This window comes from Condylura cristata, unplaced genomic scaffold (genome assembly GCF_000260355.1).
Source record: "Condylura cristata isolate star-nosed mole 26May11 unplaced genomic scaffold, ConCri1.0 scaffold00010, whole genome shotgun sequence".
Classification (NCBI taxonomy): Eukaryota; Metazoa; Chordata; class Mammalia; order Eulipotyphla; family Talpidae; genus Condylura; species Condylura cristata.
The window spans coordinates 50,460,755-50,472,510 of NW_004567111.1; the positions used below are offsets into that span (position 1 = coordinate 50,460,755).

The 11,756-nt window shown below is 41.4% G+C and overlaps 1 protein-coding gene across 1 annotated transcript in view; it reads right to left on the reverse strand.

Annotated features, from left to right (window-relative positions):
- The window catches only part of FOXO1 (forkhead box O1), an 89,307-nt gene that overhangs the window by 76,761 nt on the left and 790 nt on the right, over positions 1–11,756 (reverse strand). Inside the window, exon 2 of the mRNA XM_012723171.1 lies at positions 11,522–11,749. Within this exon, the coding sequence (XP_012578625.1) occupies positions 11,522–11,749 (228 nt within the window). The remainder of the gene's footprint in view (positions 1–11,521; positions 11,750–11,756) is intronic.

The following is an 11,756-nucleotide window of genomic DNA, read 5'->3' on the forward strand; positions in this document are numbered from 1 at the left end:
AGTTCGATTCCCGCCTGCCCTGGAGGTGACCACATGGCGCGGCAGACCTCTCCTGACCCGCCTGCTGCTCCCCTCAGCAGTGTACGTTGACGATCTGTTCTGCTCCCCCACTCTGTCTCTGGTGAATCTGCTCACCGCCCCTGCACGTCTGGCCTGTACCCCAGTTCTGTATTCGAAAATAAATAAAAAATAAAAAAATAAAGTAATTGAATAAAAAAGGGCAGTAACAGATTCTGGGGGACCACTCATCAACAAAGAATGTACTTAAACAGTGAAGGGCAGACAGGACAAGCTGAATATTGTGACAATTGTGCTATTATGTTTATATCGTAACAATCATAAATCTGCTTTCTTGTACTTATTTTTAGTATGTTCTTAGTGTAACCAATCATCAAATGTGTCAAAAGAGCATTTCATGAAATGTAACGAAATGCCCCAGGACTACTACTACAGAGCAGTGTGGTCACAGTGGGGAGGAATCACTGCAAAACAAAATAAAAAAGAAAGATTATGTAGACTGCATCAAAACACACCTAATTACAGGAATTTTTAACCCTAATAAATTTCTTTAGCATTAATTTTTTAATTATCCCAAATACTTCAAAAGATAATTAATTTTTTAATTATCCCAAATACTTCAAATACTTCAAAAATACTAATAAAAATCCATTTTGGTGACCTGTTCTAAAATGTGAAGCAAACCCATCAGCTGCTATGTTTTTAGTCAGTGTTCTGTTATAATCTGAAAGTCCACATTACCACATGTGCTTATAAATCAGTCCTACATAATTTTATTCCATGAATTCTACTGGGTTCAAGAAACTACTTCGGGAACACAGGTAATAGTGGGAGCATAGGAATCTTTCACATACAATGTATGTAAATATTATAAAGGGCCACTAAAGAGAAAGTTTACATTACACAAAACTCTCAGAAGGATGGGTCCACAGGAAGCTTTCACATTCATTACATGTAAATTTCATGATGGGCTGCAAACCCACACAGCCAAAGAGAAAAGGTTTCCATTTAAGTTTAGAAAGATGTAACCAGCTTGGTACACAAACAACCTCCTTGATATTTACAAGTTCTGTGAGTTCCCTGCTGCTCCCTTCTGCCCCCTCCATAGCTGGCTGCCTAGATGCAGACAGGTGAGATAAAGGAAACACTTGCCTTAAGGGACTCCCATTTTAAAGTCTGTATGGCTAGCTAAAACCTGACACTGAACTCTCACTGATGTGACAAAGTGATGATTGTGCAAATTAGCCATCACAATCAGGAATCTACATTATCTCTGCTAGAAATTTATGCTAACTGAATGCACCTATCTTGCTGCAATTTTACACTGAGGTTATACGAATTTAACCAAAAAAATTCTTTTCATATCAAAATGGCACTATAAAATCCGTATTTGTCAATAACTCAACAACCTTCCAAAGAGCCTCTAGCTAAACCATATGCAAACCATTTCCTTTGACCTGGCTTCCAAGCAACCAAACTGTCTGAGGTATTCATTATCTACTTGTATAAGACTATCGACGAAAATTTATACAGTTATTTTATTTTCAAGCTCTCCAAAATGGATTTGAAATCCAACTGCATTTCTTTTAGATACAGAATGTGGGATAAACATGTTTCACGCTGCAGGGATTTCTAAGATAAAATGGTTCTTCCCTGTATGCACTCGCATGGCAGACTTCTGGGGCATGGTACCCTTAAAGAAAAGCATTAATATAATTTACACGATTAAGAAAGGCAAACTCCAGCCTTCCCTGGTGGCGCAGCAGGTTAAAGCACAGCACTAAGAAGCTAAAGCCACTTCAGCATGAGTTTGACCCCCGCCCCCCAGAGGTGACCCACACAGTGGGGCAGACCTCTCCTGACCCCGCCCACTGCTCCCCTCGGCAATGTACTTTGTCAGACCTTTGTCAGACCCCCTGTTCTGCTCCCCACTCTGGTGAATCTTCTCACCACCCCTGCACCTCTGGCCTGTACCCCAGTTCGGTATACATAAATAAATAAATCATTTTTTTTTTTAAAGGCAAAACTCAACAGGGGTTAAGAAGACGAAAGCTAAGTGCCTCTAGATCTCAGGTAGATACCAAGTTTTTAAAAAGACCTTTATCTTCAAAAAAAAAAAAAGACTGATTTATTCTACCTTCATAATCAAATTTTTAACTCAACAAACTAGTAATAGAGACCCCAGCATTAACAATCTGAGGCTCATAATTACAAACAGTAAAACATTTTTTCCGGGCCCTCCCTGGTGGTGCAGCAGGTAAATGCAGCACTAAGAAGCTAAAGCCATTTCAGCATGAGTTCAATCCCCAGCCTTGGAGGTGACCCACATGGCATGGCGAATCCTCTCATTGCCCCTGCACCTCTGGCCTGTACCCCAGTTATTATGCATAAATAAATAAATATTTTAAAAAAAAACATTTTTTCCTTAACTAGGATGCTTATCAAATCTCTAACAGTAAAAATTAAGAGATGCAAAATTATGACCCATTTTCCAGATTTATGCAAAATAACAATTGAGATAAACATGTTATTCTAAGAATTGTATTTAATCAAACAAAAGTAGAAGGGAAAAAAGAATGGAAAGAGGGCACCTTTTTCTCATCACAGTTTTGTCTTACTTAGGTGGATTGCACCTATACAGCTTTGCAGGTCAAAGGATTTGCATTAAGTTCTCTATCTTAAGCTACACACAGAACAACACTATGATTAAGACCAACAATAATATGTAGGGGGAAAACTTAATCAAGACAGGAAAAAGTCTTTCTTTTTAGGTATCAAAGATCCATAGAGATACTGGAAGTAAACCACACCAAAAAAAAAAAAATTAAAGACTCCAGGTTTTCAAGCATATGAGGCACAGAACTTTAAAATATACAGGCACATCCCAGATCCCAGGTGCTACTGTGCAGACCATGAGTCACATGCTTTAGAGAGAGCAGCCCCTTCTGAAAAAGACAGATGTGCCATCCACGGTCCCAAAAAATTAAAGAACTCTCATAACTTCCTGTCAGTAGGGACAGGCTAACTTGGCAAAAAACTACCTGGCCTCCTTCAGAGCTATTAATTAACTTCTGTTTCTCCTCCCAAGGGAGAGAAAAGCTTACTACTTCTCCCCTTCAAAATTAGAACCAAGAAGAGACAAGTTGAGGATAAAGTTGTTTCACATAATATATTATGGAATGCACAGACCAAAGATGAGCTGTAATTTTGAACTTCACTGAATCCACAAACAGTGGGGGAAAATTAACTGATCGATACCATACTCTTTCCTAGTTGCTTCTGTCAAGTGTAACCTGACACCATTACCAGTCATACAAGTGTGACATCTTTATGTACTTGGAGAGCAAATTTTGTCGTCATGGAAGGAAACTTAAACATTTAATAAAAATCACAGTAGTGACCTAGCTATATTTTCATCTTACTGTTGTCTCTGCCCCAGCAGGGTATCTTTTACAGTAAAATGTCACTGCAATTGTAAGTACAAGACATATTAGTAAAGTAACTTTCTACATTTCTTCAACACTTGTTACTTCAAAAATAGCTAATGTTTTAATAACTGCATATGACTTTTGAAATGCCATATACAGTCTTGGTTGCATAAGCCTTTTAACTCTCCATGAGATTGGGCAGCTGACTCCAATTATTCAGAATACATTTGGTTATGTTTCTCAGTTTTGGCATCACTTTTGGGTTTAGCCTATCCAAATTTAACCTCCTGCAGATCTGATGGAAAATATCATTGTAACTTTCTTTATTCCTATACTTAGGTTAGTAAAGATGTTACAGTGAGAAAGCTATCAAAGACAGCTAATATTTAGTACAGTATTAGAACTGACATTTAAACTTTAAAGTCTCTTTTTAAGCCTATAGAACTATCCTTCACAATGGCGTAAGTATATTCTGAGACTGAAACTTCAGAATTCCTGATTTAAAAAAAAAATCATGTTTAATCGTGATCGTTTCAATCACTCTGTTCCCAGTTAATTTTATCTTTTTTTTTTTTAAGATTTATTTATTTATTCATACAGAACTGGGGTACAGGCCAGAGATACGGAGGGTGAGAGGATTCACCAGGAACAGAGCGGGGAGCAGAACAGGCAGATCGACGACGAAGTACACTGCTGAGTGGAGCAGCGGGCGGGTCAGGAGAGGTCTGCCACGCCATGTGGATCTCCTCTGGGGCAGGCGGGGATCGAACTCATGAGGAGTTGGCTTAAGCTTCTTAGTGCAGAGCTTTAACCCGCTGGGCCACCAGGAAGGGCCCTAATTTTATCTTTTAAAGATTTATTTGTTTATGCATACAAATGCTAGGGTGTAGGAAGAGGTGCAGGAGGGTAAGAGGATTCACCAGAGACAGTGGGGAGCAGAACAGGCAGATCAACTGAAATACACTGCTGATGGGAGCAGCAGGTGAGACAGAAGAGGGAGAAGCTGCCATGCCATCTACATTCCCCAGCCAGTTGGGGATCAAACTCGGGTGCTGCAGTGCCTGCAGATAGCTTGATAGTGCTGTCTTTAACCCCAACACCATTAGGGAGGCTCCCCACTAGTTTTAATTTTAAAGAACAGACTAAGCCAAAAGTCAAGTATTTTGTAAATGCCTACTATTGATGTCAATTATATATAACCCATTCCATATATTGCCAAGTTCTGTAGGTCAGTTTTAAATCAAATACAAAACATTGGTTTTTAATTACATTCCATGGGTCTCTATAAGTTGGCTTGTTTCTATGGACTTTCACTAAAAAACTAAAATGTAATCCTACTTTCGTAATTTCTTACATTGTAAAATGTAATTTCATAGAAAATTTGATCTAACATTTTCATAAGATACACAGTATCCATAGGAATCTTCTACCTATACTGTACATTCTAAACTTTTTATATTTCATATATCCAACATTCAGATAAAATGATCCTCTAATATCATGCCTTTATGAATGCCAGTGCATGATTCCAAACATAGTTTTTAAAAATATGATGGATGCCTTGTAATAAAGTTGTTTATATTTCACATATACCTACACTCCCTACAGGATCCACCTTTGCATATTCTCTATTATTTAAATGTATCCAATACAATATCCTGTACACAGTAATCATTCAAAGAAAAGAGAAAAAATAAGTGCCCTGACGATCCATTAAAAATAATCACTGTTGGGCCTTCCTGGTGGCATAAGAGTAAGCCTCAGCACTATGAAGCAAGCTATCACCAAGCTACTGCAGCACAAGTTCTATCCCTCACCAAGGAGCTGACCCACATGGCACAGACCTCTCCTGTCTCTACTGCTACTCCCCTCAGCATTGTGTTTCAGCAAATCCGCCTATTTTGCTTCCCACTGTCTCTGGTGAATCCTCCTCTTACCTCCAACACCTCTGGCCTACACCCCAGCTCTTATATGCATAAATAAATAAATCTTTCAAAAAAATAAATCACTGTTCTCTATTCACACTGCTAATAAAATTGTGAAATACAAATTGTATCATGCACACAAAGAAAGCTTAAGTACGAAAAGACCCATGATCCAAGGAAAAAAATTCCCCCAACGCTATATATATAAAAATTTGAGGCCCTCCCTGGTGGCGCAGCGAGTTAAAGCACAGCACTAAGAAGCTTAAGCCACTTACGCATGAGTTCGATCCCCGCCTGCTCCGGAGGAGAGCCACATGGCGGCGGCAGACCTCTCCTGACCAGCCCACTGCTCCCTCAGCAGTGTACTTCGTCGATCTACCTGTTCTGCTCCCCACTCTGTCCCTGGTGAATCCTCTCACCCTCCGTATCTCCGTATCTTAAAGATTTTTAAATCTTTAAAAAAAAAATTTGAAAAGTTAAAACATACAGATATTAAAATATTATAAACACAGCAGCATTAATTACGAGATTACCAGGTATTCACTGAAAGAAAGCAAAAATGCCTTCAAAGCAAAAGCCATGTTTGGAAGTTGTTAGAACTGATTTAAGCCTTTAAGCAACATTTTTTTTCCCAATTTTCAGTGGAGGCACAAAACAATCCCCATGTCCTGGGAACAAGATGGCCTAGGTCTGAAATAAGAGCTAACGTAAGGGAATCATTAAAACTTGTAAGTAAAAATTCCCAAGGGACTCTTCCAAGGAAGAGTTAACAGACTTGGGGAAACTAAACACTGAGAGAGCTGAAGAGGACATCAAGGTTTAAAAACTGGGGAAAAGGGATACCAGACCATAAAGCTTGAGATGAGAGAATTTAACTTGGAATCTCATGTGAGAAAGTAGAGTGAAAGATTGTATGTTTGCTGAATCTGAAGTGAAACCAGGACATCTCAGGGGGGTTAGTTAGGTAACTGGAGATACAGGACAACAGAGTGTAAGTTATCTTCTGAGAAAAGTCCACAACTCGTCCTGGGGTATACCTACAAATATAGAAGCAAAAATAAGGGAACTAACTCAGTCAGTCATAATGGCAAAAAGGGACGAGGGGTGGGGAATAAGGATCAGAATAGTACAATGTAAGAGAAGCTGACATAAGAAGGAATTTCTACAGAGGAGGTGATCAAAGAAAAATTGAGAAAGGGTAAGAAATTAAACACTACCCTTCCCAGTCTGAGTGACTAGTAAGTAGTAGAGAGCAATTTCAGCAAACATCAAGAACCCAGAATTGGGGGCTACAGAGACTCCTCATGCAGTTCTGTCTCAACTTTATTTTTTTCTGTAATAATATGGCAATAAAGGACACATGGTGAATTCATGCCCTATGTAAGTAATCCATTACAGTAAAAATTCAGTAACTAAAAAGGGATTGCATGTTTAGCTTTATAATTTTATTTGGCTTAACATCAAAACTAGTTTGCTTTTCTTCTAGTGTACACAAAAGCTATGTGGATGAATGAAAAAGGGATAGAAAAAAGGGGGGATGGGGAGAGACAGCCAAAATTCCTGCCAAGTGTCAGGAATAACTCAAGCCAGACTAAGTATTGGTGGTATGTAACAACAAGTTGATAAACCTAGCAGGATGAACAAACTGGGATATGGGGGCAGGGGTGTTAAAAGTTGAACCATAAGATATCGACAATATATAGAAATGTAGTTTCATGGGTTCCTTTAAGACCACCAATAACAGATACTTAATTCTCTGCAAAGAAGTTCTGTGCCACTGACTTGATTTTGTTAGTCCCTGTCTGGAATTCACAAAAAGGGAAAATTACTACAGACTTCAGTACATTGGTATCTATAGCACATCCACTGCAATGCAAGCCTTCACCCTGGCAAACAACAAAACAAACATTTTTTTTGCAAGTTCATCTGGTCCTCTCTGTTTCAAAACTGAGAAACAACTACACCAACTTCATAATTTTATGTGCTTGGAGAAAAGGTGGTTGGTTATCTGACCCCTGGGAGGTGTACAGAGGGGGAGGGGTTTTGGGCAAGTCTCTGCAAGTTGTTACTAAGAAGGCCAAGGCAAATCTTGAGCTGCAGGAAAGCAGAGCTGAATCTACTCTGTACCCCTCCCTTCAGCTCCTGCTCCACACTACTGCAAAGTCCTTTTGGACTCTTCAGTCACAGTGGGGGCTCGCACTGCCTTTTCCAGAGGATTCCAGGAAGCCCCAAAGTTACAGCACACAGAGACACAGGAGAGAAAAAATAAAAAGGCCAAGTAGATTCCCATGATGCCAGGGTATTGGGTAGTTTCCAAGGGCAGAGTGTTCCAGAAAAATGCAAATAGTTCAGGCTTCCCGAAGAAATTCTGGCAATACAGACAGCTGTTCTCTTAGAAAGTCTAAAACAGAATCTGCAGTTTAGGTGTTTAAAGGTAGCTAGAGCACAAGGACAACAAACACAGATCATCTAGCTTATCAAGACTGTAATTAACAACTGAAGATTCTTTCCCCTCATCCCCATTTTATAGGTCCACTTAAAATATTGTGTAGCATAAGACTGCTAATGATGTTTGCTTCTATAATCAACAATAATGGGGGTGGCAATGTGTCTCAATAAACTCTTTTCAAAGTTAATGAGAAAAATGTCTTTTTCCAGTATTCAAATATTTGCTACTTTAAAAAAATGCTTAGTATCACAGGAAAATAGAAGCCATCCCTTCTGCCAAATCTCCAAGAGAAATGCCAACCAACCATAGATAAAATAAAATTACTATGAGTTTTCGTTAAGGTATTCACATTCAACATTTATTTGCAATTTCTGAGCAAAGTTTCTGAGTCCTAAGACGCGTTCACATCAGCTGCGAGCAACTTTGAGCCTTTTGCAAGTAAGATGCCAAACTTGGCAGCGGAGTCCCTCGCCTGCTTTTTAATTCCCTTTCCTCCTGCTCCCTTCCCTAAATACATAATTGAAGTCTTCAGCCAACTTTTATAAAAGGTTTACTTTACCGTGAACCAGAAGTCAGCCTCACCAGGATTCTTTAAGTCAAATGTGACTGTGGAGCAAGAAAACAGTCAGGAATCTTCCTACCTGGAATCTCTGTGATGAATTTACCTACCTGCATATTAAAAACTCAGAAGTATATAGGAGATAGTGCATTTTCTGGTATCTTAAAATTCCTGCCATTTCTTAGGCCAAATTAAAGACAATTCATTCCAAAATAAAGATGACAAGATAAACTGCCTTAACAAGTACTGTCTTATTTTTGAAGCATTCTTTTAAGCTAAATTAAGTATTCCAAATAATATCAAAATAAAAAGCAAGAGTCAACTCAAAACTTCCCTTTAAAAAAAAAAAATCAAAGCTCAGAACATTTCTTGCCAAGCTTTAGAAAGTTTGTATGTGAGAAAAAAGACCATCCAAGTTAAGTTTCACTATTTATAAATACTGTACATGATTTAAAAGATCCCGGGTTTTCCAAAATTCTTAACTTCCACTTTACGGTGGCAACCTGATGATGTTTTAGCTAATATTAAAATTTTCGAACTCGTTAACATCTTTGCAACTATTTTGTCCTATGCAAATGACTTTCAAATTCCCAAACAGGCCCCAGAAAATAAAGCAGAAGAAACTATATTTTACCAGAGTCAGTCTAATTCCCACCAATGAATCACAGGAAATATTTAGCTTCAAAGCAACCTCTACTGTCCTAGCAGATAAACTTTGAGTGACCCGCATTTTATAATTTTAAGGTACAATAAAATTTCTTTTTATCAACCTTAAAAACTGGAGAGTCAGATCCGAGAGTGAAACTTGGTTTTAACAAGTAACTCATTTTTATGAAAACTCTAATAGACTAGTTATGAGTTAGAATACTTCAAGTTGCTTCTTTTCTTCCTAAAATATCCTTTTACTCAAAGTGAAAATGCATTTGCTGTAATCTGACTTACACCAACTAACTGACTGGTTATACCTGAAACATTTACTCATTTGTAATGGCAACCTGTTCCCTCTCAAAGTCGCACTAGGTTTTCCTTAGGACTCCAATTCTAGACAGATAGTCCTTAATAACACTGAATCAGTATTCAAGCTCTGGTTTCAAAAAAAAAAATTTTTTTTTAATAAAATAGTAATTACGTTGGAGGAGGAGGACACAGACCAAAAATCTATTAAAAATGATGAGGGGGCTTATTTGGTTGTAGAATTTCTTTGTAAAGCACTGAATCGTAAAACTTTACATTATATTACTGATGTAAGAATGCCCTAATTTAAAGTCATTTATTTAATCAGGGAAATGAGGCAAAATTAAAATCTCCAAACATTACCGTTTTCTATTTTTAAATAAAGGCACTCCAGCAAGCTTAAAGAATGGTGTAAAGGACATTCTGTATTTTAAATGCTAAAAGAGGGATAGAAGGTAATTTTTAGTGGCAATACTTTATAATAACTTACATAGGGCTGACAGATATCAAATAAGTAAAATCCAAATATGAAGTAAAATTGAACTTGACAGAGAAGCCCAATTTTGTGACTTTAAATTATACTGTAAGTTTAAGGAGATACATCTTTTTAAGTAAATTGGTAAAATTGCACGTAATGCCAGTAATGAGGTTATACCTTTTCTCTAAAACACACTTTGGAAAAAGTAAAACCCTGACTCCTCCAAGAACTTCAAATAGTCAGTAACCTGACCTTTCTGAGACATTAACCATGAAGACGACAGTGGTGTAACAATTGCGCAGCAAACATCAATCTTTATTAGGCTGTACAGTCTAATGAGAGAGAGGAAGGAGCTCGACTCAACTACAGAAACTTCACATCAGTTCCACCAGCGACAATAAGAAACTGCTAGTTTCAAGAAGCCCGAGCGAATGGATCCCCGAAAAGATCCTCAGTAAACGTCCAGCGTTCTGCCCTTAAGGGAAGGGATGTGCCTACCCTCAAAAAGTGCGTCAAGTGGCAAAAGTGGCCTGAGGCACCTCGTGTTCGGTCCTCCCCAGTCCATTCCTCTGAACACCTCCACTTCCATCCCCCCAAAACACTTGTCACAAAGGCCCCCCTCCCTCACCTCTCGGTTTTTCCCCCTGGGATTTGCACCTCCAGGTTCAATAACACTAGAATGGCAAAGCAAGAGAACGTTGACACATCCCTTGTCCTGATCCCAGAAAAATCCTTCCGTGCCTAATGAGTGCCCTGGACCATGCGTGAGGCTGTTTGGGGTCATTACCTCGCGTGGACAAATGCTGACTTCACCGCCCGGCCAGGGCCGCACACGGCCGGTACGCGCTGGCCCTTTAAAGGCGCTTGCTTCCTGCGCCCGCGGCCCCTCCCTCGCTGCCGCCAGCTCCCGCCCCCGCCCCAGCCGAGGGTCACACTTGAACTTTTGCTCGCCTCGCGCGACCGGGCGCCGTCGCTCGGCAGGAGGTGGCCGCGCCATCCCACGTGTAGGATGCGCTGAGTTACCTTGGGCTCCGCGCGCACGGGCGACACGCACTCTAGGCCACTTTGGGTAAAATCAAATCGAAGTGCACACCGGGCTCCAAACACTGCTCGGTCAGTCACACACCGGTCGGCCAGCGCCTGCCCGACCCCCGCCACCTGCAGCCCAGGCCTCCGGCGACCGGCCTCCCCGCCCAGCGCGGCGGAAACCGCTCAGCGGCGAGGCCCAAGGCTAGTGGGGGGAACGCGCGCCGCGGGGGCGGGGAGGAGCCGCCCGCACCCCCGAGGTCTGGGAGGAAAAGGCGCAGTGGCCCGAGTCCGCGCGGGCTGTTGGGGGTGCAGATCCCCCACGAACTACCTTCTCCTTTCACTGACAAACTTTTCCGCCTCCTCTAAAGTCCATTTCTGGGCGTCCTTCTTTTCACTCCCTTCGTTCCCAAATGAGTCCCAGCCCCGTCCCACTCCAACTCTCCTCTCCCTCCCATTTGGTCTGCGCGCACACACACCGATCCCGGTCCCCCGACCTGCCCCAGGAGAGCCCACTACCCACAAGAGCCACTTCGCCTCGACTCTCGCACGCGCTGCCCGCGTGCCCTGCACTTTCAGACCCGGCGAACTTGCAAAACCGGGCCCCCTCACCTGCTACCACAAATGAAGGCAGGAGTCCTCCCGCCCCCTCCCGGACCGGCCACGCTCTCCGTGGCCACTCACCTTCCAACCCGCCGAGCTGTTGCTGTCGCCCTTATCCTTGAAGTAGGGCACGCTCTTGACCATCCACTCGTAGATCTGCGACAACGTGAGCCGCTTCTCCGCCGAGCTCTCGATGGCCTTGGTGATGAGGTCGGCATAGGACAAATTGCCCCACGCGTTGCGACGGGACGAGCTGCTCTTGCGCGGTTGCCCCGCAAGCGGCCCGCCGGCACCGGCGGGGGGCACGGGCGGGTGC